The 17030-nt window shown below is 45.0% G+C and overlaps 1 protein-coding gene and 1 long non-coding RNA gene across 11 annotated transcripts in view; one reads left to right on the top strand and one right to left on the bottom strand.

Annotated features, from left to right (window-relative positions):
- Positions 1-9083, top strand: part of Lsm14a (LSM14A mRNA processing body assembly factor) — a 44589-nt gene extending 35506 nt beyond the window's left edge. For 3 of the 9 annotated variants that reach the window (XM_039082050.2, XM_017589354.3, XM_006228857.4), the window contains 3 exons: positions 1756-1987; positions 5411-5467; positions 7775-9083. In XM_039082050.2, coding sequence (XP_038937978.1) covers positions 1756-1987; positions 5411-5434 — 256 coding nt within the window. In that variant the 3' untranslated portion in view covers positions 5435-5467; positions 7775-9083. 9 annotated transcript variants of the gene reach the window in all.
- On the bottom strand, positions 7444-15264 carry LOC120099791 (uncharacterized). 2 transcript variants are annotated; one of them, XR_010059987.1, is made up of 2 exons: positions 11033-15264; positions 7444-9556 (listed from the first exon to the last, which is right to left on the bottom strand). It is a non-coding gene; the product is annotated as an uncharacterized LOC120099791 (long non-coding RNA). The 2 variants fall into 2 exon arrangements; XR_005498992.2 differs by having other exon boundaries at positions 7444-7654.
- Positions 15265-17030: the final 1766 nt, after the last annotated feature.

The following is a 17030-nucleotide window of genomic DNA, read 5'->3' as shown; positions in this document are numbered from 1 at the left end:
GGGCAGAAAAAGGCATCAGATCCCTTGAAATTGGAGTTGGATATGGTTGTGATCCACCAGCTAGGAGCTTTTTTAACTTAGGTCCTCTGGAAGAGCAGCCAGTGCTCTTCATTAACTATTGAGCCATCTTACCAGCCCCACAGTTGGGGGGCGTGGGTGCTTGCTTGTGTGTTTCTTTTTTTTTTTTTTTTTTTTTTTTTTTTTTTTGTTCTTTTTTTCAGAGCTGGGGACCGAACCCAGGGCCTTGCGCTTCCTAGGCAAGCGCTCTACCACTGAGCTAAATCCCCAACCCCTCGAGTGTGTTTCTTTTCCTAAAAGAATGTACTATTTAAAGGTTTTTTATTCTTTTTTTTTTTTTTCCTATTCTTTTTTTCAGAGCTGGGGTCCGAACCCAGGGCCTTATGCTTGCTAGGCAAGCGCTCTACCACTGAGCCAAATCCCCAACCCCAAGGTTTTTGATTCTTTGTATGTATGTCTTCATTTGTGCACATTCTATGGAGTAGGTGCAGTAGTCAGAGGATAACTTATAGAAATCAGTCTCGCTGGGGATTTAGCTCAGTGGTAGAGCGCTTACCTAGGAAGCGCAAGGCCCTGGGTTCGGTCCCCAGCTCCGAAAAAAAAAAAAAAAAGAAATCAGTCTCTCCTCCCACCATGTTATCTTTCCAGGAATGAAACTCAGATGTTAAGCTTGAATCTTTATCCACAGAGCCATCCCAAAAGTTTATCACCAGCCGAAAAGTTTTAAATTATAATCCTTTTTTTAAAAAGTAAAAGCTACATGGAGGAATACTTGCCTAGTATATTGCAAGGCCCTGGCTTTTATCCTAGTAACAGAGAAAAGAAAAAGAATCATAGACTTTAACCTGTAATCCTAGCACTTGGGTGGGAGGTGGAGTCAGGAGGATGGGGGTTTAGGGTCACCCTTAGCTAGGCCTAGAGCCAGCCTACGTTATGGGAGATCTTGTCCTTAAAAAACCTTACACTATTGTTTAAAAATGTAGTCACACCTAGATAAACAAGTGTTTGCGTAACATAAACCTTTCTGTTACCTGTCTACATTGTAATTCAAATGAAACCAGACCCAAATGGAAAATACTTCTTCAGAATTAACTCATACAGTAAAACTGACATATTATAGTAAAAGAAGATCCAGAAAATTTCTAATTGTCAAAAAGAAATGACCTAGAACATTAATCTAAAAGCTGCAGACCTTTGCTGCCCACATCCATCACATTGCCTTTGTCCTGACTGCAGCTTGGTGTCACCTAGAAGCAACTGCTGGCTTCTGTGTAAGCATGGATAGGGAGGCCTGAGCCCTACTAGGCTTCAGGATTGGCAAAACAGTGTAGACACTTGCTGGGTTAATTTCATCAGGCCCAGAGATTGAGCTAAGATACTAGGACCTCCATCTCCCAGCTTTTCTAAGCCAAGGCTTTCCCTACCAGCTCTGCCCTCTTTTCTGTGGCTTGAGTGAAATCAATCACAAGCCCTTTGGGGTCTTAATTCTCTTCATAGGAAAGCTTTTAGCAAATTGTATTTGTAAGAAACTAGCCTCTGTGTCATGTGAAAACATATTTAGGAATATACAGAGTTTGCATGCCATGAGAGCTGGGAAAGTCTAGATTGACTGCTCTGTTTTCTTTAGTCGAGCTTGAGAAATCAATTAAATTTATCAGGAATTGGGGCTGCATAGATTTTCTGGAAGATGTACTTTTTGAGTTGACATATTAATGTTCCTCTGCTGTTACATAACAGAGAAAGGAGACCAACTTGGGCTGAAGAAAGAAGGTTAAATGCTGAAACTTTTGGAATCCCACTTCGTCCAAATCGTGGCCGTGGGGGTTACCGAGGCAGAGGAGGCCTTGGCTTCCGTGGTGGCAGAGGACGTGGTAGTGGCCGAGGAGGAACCTTCACTGCCCCTCGAGGGTTTCGTGCTGGATTCAGAGGCGCTCGTGGGGGTAGGGAGTTTGCAGATTTTGAATATAGGGTAAGTATGGCTGAGTGCCGTGGTGAGAGCATTCAGGATGTTTTACTTGTATCTAATTTGGCAGAATTATTCTTAAAACACTAGAATAACTTTTAGTTTAACTTCTTGGAGAACATGCATAGATTATTTATTTTAATTTAAAGGACCGTGACTTCTTGGCTAATAAATAGAAAAGAGTTGGGAGGGGTTGGGGATTTGGCTCAGTGGTAGAGCACTTGCCTAGCAAGCGCAAGGCCCTGGGTTCGGTCCCCAGCTCCGAGGGGGAAAAAAAAAAAAAAAAAAAAAAAAGAATAGAAACGAAAAGAGTTGGGCAGAGTTGGGCGTGGGTGATGCATATCTTTAACCCCAGCACTGGAGGATCTGTGAATTCCAAGACAACCAGAGCTACACAGTGAGACTTGTCTCAAAGAAAAAGAATACTTTATTGAGTACTTAATTAACATCATATTGGACAAAACAGTAGCTGGAGTGCTGCCTGAAGTCTAACTGCTCTTTCAGACAAAGAAAGGAAGGTGATGACTTTTGTCTTTGTATTAGAGCCATGAGTTCAGATATCATGAACCAATAAAATCTCTGAAACACTCCCCTCCCCACAAAAAAAAAAAAAAAGGAGTAATCTGCCAGTGGTTAAGTTAGTGTTACCTTTTTTCTGTCTTTCTCTAAAAGAGAAAAGCAAATTTATAGGCTGCACACTGAGAATCACTAAAGCTGTGTGTAATAACAGGTGACTGTAGTATCACCTGCATTTCCTGTTACTGAATTTCTACACTTTAACACCAAAGGACGCAAAGGACACCTGTACATCTGAAAGCGTTGGTGTTCGAATAGTAGTTATGGAGTAGCAGGCATGGTGCTGAATGTTTTCACACTAACTCACTTAAGCCTCATGTCAGCTCGGTGAGATGGGTTCTATTATTATCTAACTTTTACAAAGAAAACAGATACAGAGATATTAAGTAGCTTGTCCAAGGTCACAACCAGAGGGTGATGATACTGGGTATTGAGCCGAGTAAGTTGGCCCTTGAGTCACTGCTCTTAATATAGGTTTGTAGAGAACTCACTCGGCTCCTGTTTTCTAATTAAGGCCTGCTCTCGAGAACCATCTGGTATATTAGCACTGGTATATTAGCAGATGTGAGAGATTCTGTGGCTCTGTGTAGCATGTTTTTGTGTACAGTTTTTCCAGTGAAAGGGGCCAGTCAGTTAAGGCAGACATTGCAGCTAACTTATTAAAGGATCCTAGTTTATTGTCAATGAAAGGAAATAGAAAAGGGCAAGGTCCTGTTATACAGAGAGCCACTGATAATAACAAAAGACAGCAAAAATTTGCTGGTGGGAGTTTTGTTGTCTGGTTTTTATAACCAGCCATTGTGGAGGGTCTCTGTGGAAGGACATTGGCAAGCTTTGGGACCAGCTATGTTGATTGTAATATCTTGGATATTGTGCCCAGCCATGCAGTTACAAGACCTTCCAGCTCAGAGCTCCTCACATCATGGAGTGCCTGCCCTTGCTTACCCGATGTCTCAGTTACCAGCGACCCCATCACAGCTCAGTAGCTCTTCCTCAGTGTTCAACCTCTGGAATGCTTGACACTGATGATTAGCCACTGACTGTCCATCTGTCTAGCTTTCTTCCTTCTCTTTTTTCTCCTTTTGTGAGAGGGTGTGACTCTGTAGCCCTGACTGTCCTGAAATTCACTGTGTGGACCAGGCTGACCTCAAACTCACAGACCCCCAACTCTGGGACTAAAGATGTTTGACACTCTGCCTAGCCTTAATTCCTTTAATGTGCTTGGATTTTGTCTAAAACAGCCTGTATGTTGTTTCATGATCTATTTCTCTCTCCTGGTCAGAAATCTAGCATTGTGTCTAGTCCTGTTGCCAGTGGGGCTACCCTCTCTGCAGCCTCATGTTTTGAGTCCCCAGAATATTCCTATCCTAGGATCTTTCTTGTTTATGGCTTCTTCCTTCCTTCCTTTTTCTTTTTTTTTAACCTAATGCCTAGAATGTTTAGATTGGTAGAGGGTATCTTACACAGAGTCAGAAAGAATCTCAGTAGCCAAGGCTGGCCTCAAATTCCTGTGTAGTTGAAGGTGATCATGAACTTGTGATCCTCTTGCCTCTGCCTCCCAAGTGCTGGGATTACAGGCATGGGCCACCATACTGGATTTTGTGTGGTAGAGATTGAGCTCAGGGCCTCACGAACACTAGGCAAGCACTCCCAACTGAGCTACACCCGCGTCCTCAGTTTTCTTGAGAGAGGAATGAGAGTGAGCTTCTGTGTGTATGCCAGTTTGCTCATAGTCACCCACATTGGCTTTCTTTCCCAGATACTTTCACTCCCTCTTTTGTGAGCTTGTCTACTTGTGCTTTATAATTTTTTTTTTTTGTCTTACACATTGCTTCTGCCATATATTTCTTGGGTTCCACCTACTTTGTAGTCTTAGGCTGACCTTGCCCCTTCTCTGGGTTGGTAAACCATACACATGGTGAAAGGATGTGACCACCTCACTACATCCATTCATTTGGAATGTCCCTGCCAACTATACGATGGCCCACGGACAAAAGCAGTGTTTGGCAGGAAGGGTTTCTTTAGGCTCACTGTTCCAGAGACCACCCACTGGGAGGGAAGGCGTGGCAGTGGGTGCTTGAGGAGGCTGCTCACATACCACCTGCAGCTGGGAATTAAAGACAGTTGAGCACCGCTGCTCAGGTCTTCCTCCTTTCAATCCAGGAACCTAGGCCTGTGCAGCCTCAATCCTTAAATAGACCATCAGGATTTGCCATCACACCTAAGCTCCGATCATCTGTCACCTTAAACATTTACAGTGATTCTCATTGTGTAACAAGAAGCTTTGCCCCTGAACATGAACTCATTTCTAAAGCATCTTGTCCTGCCCCTTCCCCAGGATGGGAGTTGCTGCTCTAGGCAGCCTTACTGAGATCAGCCCGTATAGTGTGTGAGCACTGACTGATGAGGGGGTCTGGATTACGATGTAAATGTAGTCCGCTTCTCTCTCATGTGCTACTGCTAAGTAGTTTCAGTGACTGTGGCGGGTGAGACTGTACATTTGAGTCTTATATTCTGTCAGAGGGTCCTAAGGCAATGAAGAATTTGGAGGTGACTCAGTGGTTAAAAGTCCTTGCTACACTTTCTGAGGCCCCATGTTTGGTTGCTAGCACCCAAGCTGCCTGTAACTCCAGTGTCAGGCAGTCTTCTGGCTTCCACAGGAATGCGCACACAGAAAGACAGATTACATATATATATATATATATATATATATATATAAATTTTTTTTATTTGGGCAGGTGGGGGGAAGAATCTAAAATGACTCAGTCTCTTTCCTTCCCCTTCTATTTTCTCCTCCCTCCCTTACCCCCTTTCTCTCCCTCTCTTTCTCCTATCTTTTTTTTAACCTTTCAGAAAACCACGGCTTTTGGACCCTAAAAGGTCTGGATTGGTCATACTGCTTTCTGAAAGGTAAAAAAAGAAAGAAAGAAATTGGGAGGTGTGAAGGTTGGTTTGGTGGGGACAGAGGGCCATCTTTAGTTTACTTGTTTGTGCTTCAGTGTAAAGTAACACTGCACACGGTTTGGTGTCGTGCCCTCAGAGGAAGTCTTTCAGCCAGGAAGTAGCTGACCTACTGTAAGTGGGATGTGCATCTGTAAAAGTCGGAGTGGTGCGGGTGTGATTGTACACACCTTCAATCCCAGCACTTAGGAGTCGGAGGAAGGAGAACCTCTGAATTTCAGGTCAGCCAGGGCTGTTACACAGAAAAACCCTGTCTCTGGAAAAAAATAGGTATGGCCGTCATTCTGTGTATAAGGGGAATTGCCTCCAAGATCCCCATGAATCCCCAAATCTGTACATGCTCAAGTGCCTTAAGAATAACATTGTAGGGCTGGAGAGATGGCTCAGCGGTTAAGAGCACCCGACTGCTCTTCCAGAGGTCATGAGTTCAATTCCCAGCAACCACATGGTGGCTCACAACCATCTGTAAAGAGATCTGATGCCCTCTTCTGGTGTATCTGAAGACAGCTACAGTGTACTTATATATAATAAATAAATAAATCTTAAAAAAAAAAAAAAAAAAAAGAATAACATTGTAGTAAATACATAAAATATCCAATAAAAATTGTTTAAAAAGAGCATTGTATTTACATAGAGCCCATCGTATCCTCTTAGCTGTTTATGGGGGCTTGGGATTGAACATGGAGGTTCACTTACGCTACACAGGTGCTTTCTGCAGGCCTCACTGCCAGCTCCTTGTATTTTAGCCTGCAGGGAACTTGTAATTCAGTCACGCAGTGTGACTGCAGATGGTTATACTCTGCTGGTCAGACCCGAGAGCGTGTAAGTGCAAAGAACGATTCCTACATGTTTTCTACCAATGTGTACACATACACACACATGTGTAGTTTTTATCCATACCTGAAAAGATATAGGGAGTGGACTGCGTAGTAACGGCTTGTCTGAGAGGAAATAAAAGCCCCTGACTACAAGTAAGCCTTGAGTTTAGGGTTGATCTCACTGGAACCTTCTTCAGAGCTAGTTTGCGTTTCTTACTGGTTAATTACTGTATAATTTTCCCAGCTAAATTTGTTTTTCAAACTTATTTCAATTTTAAGAGTTTTGTTTTGTTAATTTTTATTAGCTTACAAAGATTTCTTTAGACCTGATCTTATATGACTTAAAATGGCGGAGAGCCTACTGTGTAACCAAGGATGACTGGAGTTTTTCCTGGCTTCACGTCCATAGTGCTGTGACTAGAGGCATGTGCCACCACAGTCTGTTTACATGATGGTGGAGGCAAAGCCTAGGGCTTTCTGCATGCCAGCTTGAGGCTCTGCTGAGTGAGGGACATCTTAACCCTTTAGGAAGGGGTATTTCAGGGGGCTAGAGAGATAACCTAATAGTTCCGTGTGCCTGCTGCTCTTGGAGAAGACTCAAGTGTGGGTTCTAAAACCCATATTTGGTTGTTCGGAACTCTTTTTTTTTTTTTTTTTTTTTCTTTTTTTCTATTTTTCGGAGCTGGGGACCGAACCCAGGGCCTTGCACTTGCTAGGCAAGCGCTCTACCACTGAGCTAAATCCCCAACCCCTGTTTGGAACTCTTACACCCACCCAAAACTCCAGCTCCAGGGATCCAGTACCACCTTCTGGCCTCTCTGTGAAAACACAGGCATACACACAGATAATAAAAACAAATATTTTATATATATTATATAAGCTGAGGACCGAACCCAGGGCCTTTCACTTGCTAGGCAAGCGCTCTACCACTGAGCTAAATCCCCAACCCCATATATATATATTTTTTTTTTAAGTTACTTTTTAAAAATCTATTTCAAGACCAATACTGCTTTCCCCTAGCATGCAATTTTAGAGAAATACTGCTTTACCTTCTGGATTATTGTATTGCTTGGTAAAAGATGTCAAAAATTAGGAATTTTATGAAACTTGTTTCAAAAGAGTTTTATGAGTGGCCATGTGAAAGTTCACATAGTTGTTGTGTTTAAGTTGTTAGGGCAACCAAAGGTAGTGGGGTCCCGCTGAATTGCAGAATGGCGTCCTGCATGTCAGGTCTGCTGAGGGGTCATGCAGCAAGCAGAGAGTTGGATGCGGATGTTAGAGCAATGCTTCCCAAGAACCAGTGGGACAGAACTTTTCTCTGTGAAAATAAGAGGAAGGGTTTATTTAAGGTAACCTTAAAAAACTAAAAAGACTAGGAAAAGGTCTTACTGAGGAGCCATGGCTTGGAACATGAACTAATATTGCTTTTCCTTTTCAGAAAGACAACAAAGTTGCTGCATAGTCTACAAACAAGTCTCTGAACATAGGTGACTCCTAGCTCTTCATGGTCCTGGAAAGTGGTTCGGTCTTTGTGAAGAATGAAGAAGTGAAGTTGCTGTCTGTCTGTCACCAGCACTGGGTTTTGTCTGTTTTCTGCTTCACGTCAAAGCTATACTGCAGTTGCTTTGGGGCAGGAAGGCTCGTCTTAAAACACAAGCATAAGTGTGTGTGGAGTAGCAGGTTATGATTCCTTGCTTAGAGTTGAACTAAAGCCAGCTAAATGGAATTGCTAAGTGTTTTTTCTTCAATGAAAGGATTTTTCTTATCACTAATTAATTGTATTCGGCAATTACTTTGAGTTGCCTGCAGATAGGCCGTGATACTGTGTTTTGAGCCACAGAAAGTTTTGTGTGTGTGCGCGCGCGCGCGTGTGTGTGTGTGTGTGTGTGTGTGTGTGTACGTGTGTGTCCCATAATATGAGGTAGCTTATTTCGACACTTAATTAGGGTGCTGGATGGTAGAGAATTTTGTCAGTCAACTATGTACACACAGGTAAATACTGTTTCTTAGGCAAAGGTAACTTTTTTATATAGTTGTAAAATTCCATTATATTCCATTGCCAAAGAAACATTAAGAACTTTGTATAGCTGTATAAAAAGCAACTAATTTTTTAAAGAATAAACGTTTTAAAGTCAGCAAACATACGTGTCCTTGCAGAAGTCAGTGTGCTGAGGAGCAGGGATATGGGTGGGTCTTTTTCCCCTTGCTTTCCAGGCTTAAGGTTTTTTATTTCCTTTGTAATGTTTGGAACACAAATGAAGATTTGATAACTTTATTCCATTATCTAAAAAGCATAAATTATTCATGCATAGTGTATGGACTTCGTTTTGTAGCAAATCACAGGATTTGTTCAAATAACAGATATTTTAAGTGTGTGAATGTAAATAATCATAGATGAGAATGTACCTTGCTGTATTTTCAAATAAGTAACCTTCTCCTTTTTAAGACATTAAGACTCGTTGATCTATCAGTTGACCCGCTCCTCCTGCTATGCCTGGAATTCTGTTGTGGTAATGCTGACTCCTGTTTTCCATCAAAAAGATGGAGTTTTCAGAATCATCTGGCACCTGTAAAACATCACTAACATAGTGTGTAGGCCTGCGGCCTACCGATGACTCTGTACACGTTTGTTGCTAACTGTAAATTACTAATAAATCTTTTTTGATATTTAAGCTATAGTGGAAAAAGATCTGGCCACTTTGTGTTTTTAATAAAGGCCATGGAATAAAGGGATCCAAAGATTTCAATATTTTTAACTATATTGGCTTTTGTTAACTTTCTCAATAAAACATTGAGTAGTGATAGACGTGTGGGAAACTGCACTGTAGGAGAATTGGGCTACTTAAGGGTGTCTGATTATTTTTTAATTTTATATCTTTTGTATAGATCAACAAGAAAATGTCTTGTAATTTGGTTTCGTTGTTGAGATCCAGAACTTGACAGCAGTAGTTTACTGCTCCTGCATGTGAACAACTAGCCCTTTTATAGGGTCCACAAATCGTGAGATAGAACACACATTTAGGCACACTAAGCATCAGAGCACATGCTGTGGTAATGCTTGTAGGCTGAGATGTCCCAACCCAGTTCTCCATGCTCATGCAGAGTGAGCTCACCCAGAGCTCACAGCCCCCTGGGTCACTGACTGGAGCATTCGTTGTCCCAATAATAACCAGCAGCATGGTAACCCCACAGTGCATCTTCCAATGGCAAGGCTTTTAACCTACAACAGAATGAAACTGTCGATAAAAACTCTTCTCAGAGTTCTTTCACATAGGTAGTGACGTTCTCTTCATGGGACGAGAATGAAAAGCATCTTGAGTGTGAGATGCTGCCATGGTAATGCTTGCCCTGGAACAGCTAAGCCTTTGTCTAACCACTTGCAACATTTATCTCTTGTCTGTGGTCTAGGAAAGCTAGAATTCCCTTTCTGTCTGAGCATGTGACACTCACTGATTAAGATCTGTGACTTGAGGAGAAAAGATCAGCCACACATAAACGACCCTGGAACACCCTGTCCATAGGGCACCTCTGTGGGCAGATCGGTGTAGGAGGTACCAGTTGTGGGTTGCAGATGCAGCTCAAGTGAGTGGTAGGCAGCTCACCCAGAAGCATAAGGCCTGCACCTCTACACCCACTTAATGCAGCAGTAAGAATGGACCCCAAGGTTCCGAGCATGCTAAGGGAACTCTGCACCAACTAAGCCACTAACTTGTCCCGGCTGAGCATCATTTTGACCATAGGCTCCAATGTGCTGCACTAAATACCTCAGAGGTTGTCTGGCCTAGGAATCACGCCTCACAGGCCACTGATGAGCTGACCATCAACGTTGGCTCCTCTGATGGTCCTCTGAAAGCCTTGGTAGAGTCCACACTAGAAAAACTACAATCCCCCCCACCCACTTCTGAATCCAAATCCCACTTATCCACGTTGAAGCTGATTAACAAAGCACAAAGAACAGGTTCTCACTGGACACTCTGCTGGCCATCATACCTCAGCCTTCTTGGGATCACAAATGTTAGCCACCACACCTGGCAAAACAGAAACATGGTTCTACTTTCCTTTGGGGTTTTTTCCCTTTCTCTCTGAGCATGCGACACTCACTAATTAAGATCTGTGACGAGATCTTTGCATGCAAACTTGTTTGTTCCTAGGAGGTAGCAAATGAGTGTATTTTGTAATCTATCAGAAAGGTGGCTGCCTTTCTCAGCATACAGTGAGTGAGAAGAAACTTCTTTTTCTAAGAAGCATTATTTTAAGCTCTTTAATTGTCTCTCCAGGTGCCTTGTCTGCATTTACTGTTATGGGTGCCTGGGCCATACTCAGTATTTAAAAGTTTACTGACATTGGGGTGTGTCGTAGTGGTGGTAATCAGAGTATTTCTTACAGGAGCCCAGGTGGCACTGCTTTGTTTACTGGTTACAGTGAGCTTTAAAGCCAGGAGTCAGGGCACATACATACCTTTAATCCCAGCATTTGAGAGACAGAGACAGAAGAACTCTCTGAGTTAGGGGCCAGCCTGGTCTATAGAGCAAGTTCCAGGACAGCCGGGGCTATCCAGAAAGACCCTGTCTTGGAAAAGAGCTAGAAGTATGTACTTTGGTGGCAGAGCACTTGACTAATTCCTACAATGCTGTGAATTTGAGCCCAGCACCACACAAAAGGTAGAAATCAAAGTCCTGGAGTTAACACTATTTACCTCTTGAATCAGTGATAAGTGGGGACTTGCCACATAGCCTTGTGGTGACAACTTCCTGGAAGATGGCAGCAAAGGAAGTCACAGTTCTGAGTGTCACCGGAACACTAGACAAGCTCCTGTGGCAGCGGCCCTCCGAGGTCTTAGTCCTGTCTGCCAGGTCCACAGTTAGGAAAGGAAGGGCCTTGTGGTTTTGAGGTTCCACCAGCTCAGGGCCAGACCTGTGAGCCTGAGCCAGGGTCTCCTAAGTCCCAGCTCAGTCCATATTTAATAAATGTGGCTTACCGATAAAAAATACTTTCATATTAAGTCATAAACCTATCACTAACAGACCCAAATCTAACTCCAGGGCAGGATGAGGTTGATTTTTAAGGAAATGCCTTAAAATGTGCTGATGCCGTGTTGTGGCTTTTAAGTCCTGGGCTTTCAGGGAAACAAAACGGCTGTCTGAGGCAAGAGCAGGTTTTGAGTCAGGAGTGAGGCTTTCTTGGGGCGACTCACAGTCACTGGTGCTTTTAGGGGCATAAATCTGCCTAGAGCCACTCAGCCCAGAAAGTTACTTCTCGAAGACTGGCAGTCTGGAAGCGAACAGTGCCAAGGTTGTGTGGAGCCTGGGCCTAGGCAGGGGATAATGAGTCCCAACTGCCAGCTTTGGACATGTTCTAGAACCAGGGAGAGGGAGGAGCATGTTTACTAGGTGTCTGAAGGGCACCTCTACCATCCTGGTGCTCCCTAATCCAGGTAATCTTCAACTGCCAGCCTCCCTGGCCTGTCATTGAAAGTGCAGATCCCGGCAGTAGTGCAGGAAACTGCTAAAGGCATTGTGCGGACTCTGGGTTAGCTGGACAGTGGCGCTCTCTCTCACTCTAGATTTAATAGCATTTCCTTACCCTGTGTTAAGTACAGGGAGCACTGCAGGTGGTGGTTTATAAAGTGGAATTAATAGGTTTCCCTTTCCTTGAAGGCACCACATGTAAAAAAGATGTGCATGCTATAGAATTTGTGGGGATTTTGTGGTGGAAACAAGATCTCCCATGAAGTCCAGGCTGGCCTTAAATTCGCCACCTTCTTGGCTTAGCTTCCCAGATGCTGGAATGCGTTTGTACTGTGCAGCCAGAGCTGACCTTGAACTTTAAAAAGTCTGCCTCTACCCCCTAACTCCTAGAATGACCGGTATGCACCAACCTTACTGATTTTGGTATTTTAAGATGGTGTCAACTATGTGGACCTGGCTGGCCTGGAACTCATGTAGGCTGACTTTGAACTTGTAACAGTCGCTCTGCCTCTGCTTTCCAGTTGCTGGGACTGCAAGCATGGCCACCACACCTAGCTAGAAGACAGGCTTATAGAAAGGAGAGGAAGAGAAAATGGCATGCTACACCATCACCTAGAGGAGGGTTAGCTCTGTGAAGCTCACCTTTTTTTTTAAACTTTATTCTTTGTGAGTTTCACATCTTGCACCCCAGCCTGTTTCATGGCCCAGTGCCCTCATATCTACTTTGTGCTCTTGAACCCTCCCCCCCAAAAAAACACACAAAGCATAGGACACACCGTGGAAGCTGTAGGGTGTCCCACAGTCTATCTCTCTGTCCACACATCTTCACTTGCAAATGCTCAATGCAATGTGTCATTGATCTGGGGATTTAGCTCAGTGGTAGAGCGCTTACCTAGGAAGCGCAAGGCCCTGGGTTCGATCCCCAGCTCCGAAAAAAAAGAACCAAAAAAAAAAAAAAGAACTCTGGCTTCTGTGACACCATCAATACTGAATCCTCACCAGATCTCCTGGTTATCCTGTGGTTGCCCTGCGTCATGGAGATCCTGCAACTTTGGATCAGCAGAACTGACCCTTTTACGGGTCAGAGGTCAACAATCGGCATAGGCAGATTGCCAGGCCATCTGTCCCACTCCCAGGAGCCTTCTTTCAAGGCTCACTCCTAATCCTTCCCAACACAGATTTCTTGTTTCTATCCATAGAAATAGGAATGTGCCAGGGGGTTTGTTTTCCCATGCATGGAGCCAGAGGACAGCTTGATGAATTCACTGTCCTGCTTTCACCAGTCAATCCTAGGGGTCAAACTCAGGTCATCATCAGACTTGGAGGCAACAAGTACCCTTACCCACTGAGCAATTTTGCCACCCTCCCAGATAGTGTGTGCGTGTCTCTCCATCTCTCCCTCCCCCTCTCCTCTCTCTCTCTCCACCTCCCTCTCTTCTTCCCCCTCTCGCTGTGTAGCCCTGGCTGGCCTAGAACTCACTGTAAACAAGCAATAGTGACCTCAAACCTGAAAACTTGCCCACCCCACCCCCTGTCTCTGTCTCATGCCGAGGTTCCACAGTGTGGGGCTCCCCTGTGTTATCACCATCTGGCTTGCAGGCACTTGATTTCTCATTGGAGCACGTTCGATATATGAACAGACTAGCCCACCTACTCACGGACAATGCCACACTGGATAATGTCTAGCTTCTAGTAACTAAAGTGTGGCTGGGGCAGCCTGTGCCTAAACCAGAGAAGGCTAGATGGGAAGAGAAAACTGACTTAGAGCCCTGAGGACTTGAGAAGTCTAGCTGTGTGCATGCCATGTTAGTTTTCTACCCTCAGTCCTGTGTCTTTAACCTGATGAACCAGAAAACCCTGAGAATGCAGGTCAGGGATGAACTCTGTGTGGCCGACCTTCTTTCATACAATATCATTCCGCCTGCCATTTGTCCCCATGGTAGCAGTGAGCTAGGTCTTGCCCTGGAAACACATTCAGTAAGCAGTATGGTAGTCTTGTGTCCTCTCCTGCTTCGAAATACAAAACAAAAACTTTTGGGAGAGGCCTGGTGACACAGGACTTTAATCCCTACGCCCAAGAGGCAGATCTCTGTGAGTTTGAGACCAGCCTGGTCTACATGGTGAGTTCCAGGACAGCCCAGGGGTATACAGTATGACCATCTCAAAAAAGAAACTTGAGTTACCTGATCTTTTTCCACTCTGGGTCATGACTGTCTACCCGTGACCACCCTCATCTTGTGAAATCCAGTGTCCTCCACTCCCTTCTTTAAGTATGTGGTTATTTTTATTTTGGGGACAGATCCAGGCTGGCATTGAAGTTAAGACACTCACTCCCCCTTCTAAGTGCGGAGCTCGAAGATGTATACCACCACCACCCCGAACTCCTCTCTGCCTTTGGGCTGTCTTTGGCTTCTGGCCTGGAGTCCAGGAGATCATTTTTGTGGCCATGGTGTGTTCCTCTGAAAGAATTCAAAGCAGAGGGGAGAGGCCCAGGAGCAGCATATAAGGCACCAGGCCCAAGTGTTGAAGGGGACTTAGGAAGTAGAGCGTCTCAGGATGTGCCCAGTTCTCCAACATGAAGTATGAGGGTAGAAGGAATGCTGTCCGCCAACAAGGCTTAAGACTCGGTACCCATGGCTTCCACAGTGGGGTGGGGAGGACCGGCTATGTAAGCACCCTCTGCCTGCCTTACACCCAAACGCCACACTTTCAGCAGTAACCACAAGTAAACCACACTGTTTGTGCAGACGGTGTAGAGACAGTGAGCCATTCTTAGCAGTTCTGGAATTGGGGCGTGGGAGGGGCTATCTGGCAGTACACACTTCCAGATGCCGGGCCAGAGGCAGACTTGTGACAGTCCTCCTGAAGCCACAGCAGTCCGACCTGCTGAGTGACCTCAGCCCATCACTGCACTCCCTGACTCCGTCCCTCGCCCGGTGACCTTTTCCTATCATCCCCTCCTACGCAACACTGTAGGTACACCTGTCCATCCTCCCCAACCTTAGGAGCTCTGAGTCTTGGCTATCACTTGCTTTGGTCTTCAGTTGGTTAGTGGGAGGTGAGGCACCGGGAATGTAACTCCGGGTCTGGGATCTTTCTCAGCTTCATGAGCCTCTTCCTTTCTGTTCCTCCCCCATCAGATCTCCAGCCAGCTTAGACGCCATAACCCATCCTTTATCTTGCAGGTACCCAGAAGTCCCCAGCTCCTCTTGTGAGCTTCTTGTGCTTTTCTCCTGGCAGAAACCTCAGCTCTGAAAGGATCCACTTGTCTATACAGTCGTTCTTCACCAGGAAGAGACTCGTAGTCGAAGGGCAGGACGTGCAGCTTAATGGTGGAACACTTGCCCAGTGTGCCTGGGTTCCACTCCCAGCAACAAATAGTTGGGGAGTGCGCACTGCTGGAACGGGAGCCTTCCTCTCCTAGGCCGGAACTTGACCAGCAAAGCATGTTTGTGCAATCACCTCTCTGCAGACACCAAGTGCTCAGACCAGCTACTTCAAAGAGATCTGGAAGCTGCCGGACAGACTGCTCCCACCATCTAAACCACCCTTGTCTGCCTCCGGCCTTCCCCGGGGACCCAACTTTAAAAAAGACCTGTCAACAGTTTTGCCTGTGCCCTGGCACTGTACCGGCCTCGCAGCCTTAAATTACAGGCTCACCCAGCTTCTTTCGTGAGACGCCTTCCCATTATTACTTAATTACTGTGCTAGCGTACTAGTTTATGTTGCGTACAGAATTATTATTATTATTATTATTTTGGTTCTTTTTTTCGGAGCTGGGGACCGAACCCAGGGCCTTGCGCTTCCTAGGTAAGCGCTCTACCACTGAGCTAAATCTCCAGCCCCTAGAATTATTTTTATACTGTAGTAGATAACGCGGAACATTTGGCTTCGTGCTTTTTTTTTTTTTTTTTTTTTTTTTTTTGTGGGCGCTGGGGTTTGAACGCACCATTGTGTTTGGCGGCCAGCCCAGATTGTTCTAAAAAGGGCCCCATTAGGTAGCCTTGGCTGACTTTAAACTTGGAAGTCTGTCTGCCTCCACCTCCCGAATGTGGTAGCTCACAGCCCCGGGTGACTACAGCTCCAGAGGTCTTGTGCTCTCTTCTAGCCTCAGCAGGCACTCAGGCATGTGACACACAGGCACAGATACATGAATAAAAAAATTTTTTTTAAAGATTTATTTTGTGTGTGAGAATGTTTTGTCTGTAGATATGCATGCCCGGTGCCCATGGAGTTGAGAACAAGGTGTTGGATCCCTTGGAACTGGAGTTACACACGGTTGTGAGCTGCCATGTGGGTGCTGGGACTCACGCCTGAGGCCTCTGGAAGTGCTTTTCATCACCGAGCCAGCTCTTTAGTTCCCAAAAATAAAAATTAATCTTTAGAAATTGTATTTTTTTTTTAAACTGGGCATGGTGGTGCATGCTTTGAGTGAGGAAGCAGAGGCAGATGGATATCTATGAGCTGGAAGCTGGCTTGTTCCACACAGGAAGTTCCAGATCAGCCACAGATACATAGTGAGACCCTTCTCAAAAAACAGAGAGAGACTTCTACGCTATTGTTATAGGAAAGGTGGGTGTGCCACTTGTCTGATTTACATACTATAGAAGGTCTTGTACCATCACTTGGGGAGGCTAAAGCAGGGGAATAGTGACCTTGGGGCCAGCCTAGGCTACACAGCGAGACCCTGTATTAAACACCTGGTGAAGCAGGACGTGGGGAAAGCGAGGAGATGCAGCATTGGGGAGGCCGGCCTCACCCCACCCCCTGCCTGCCTTCAGATTCTGTTTTTGGTCTGTTACTGACTTTGTATGAAAGCGAGGAAAACCCTTATTCAGCAAACATTAAGTTCTTTTATTTTTAAGGTTTTTAAGATTTATATATGTATATAGCATTCTGTCTGCATGTATGCCTGCGTGCCAGCAGAGGGCACCAGATCTCATTATAAATGGTCATGAGCCACCATGTGGTTGCTGGGAATTGAACTCAGGACCTCTGGAAGAGCAGCCAGTGCTCTTAACCACTGAGCCATCTCTCCAGCCCCAGACGTTAAGTCCTTATTGTATAACAACTCTAGTTCTCATTGCAGAGGAAGCAGCAGCAAAAGGAACCAAGCCAGCTCTGGAGGAGACTAACTGAGCACTTACTACACATAAGAGGCTTAAGAGACTGAGAAAACAGGAAGTGGGCAAGAACGAGAGTGGTACCAGGAGGGGGCTGCTGCCT

This window comes from Rattus norvegicus, chromosome 1 (assembly GCF_036323735.1).
Source record: "Rattus norvegicus strain BN/NHsdMcwi chromosome 1, GRCr8, whole genome shotgun sequence".
Taxonomy (NCBI): Eukaryota; Metazoa; Chordata; class Mammalia; order Rodentia; family Muridae; genus Rattus; species Rattus norvegicus.
Note: the sequence above shows the minus strand (reverse complement) of the source record. Positions and strands in the feature narration are given on the sequence as shown.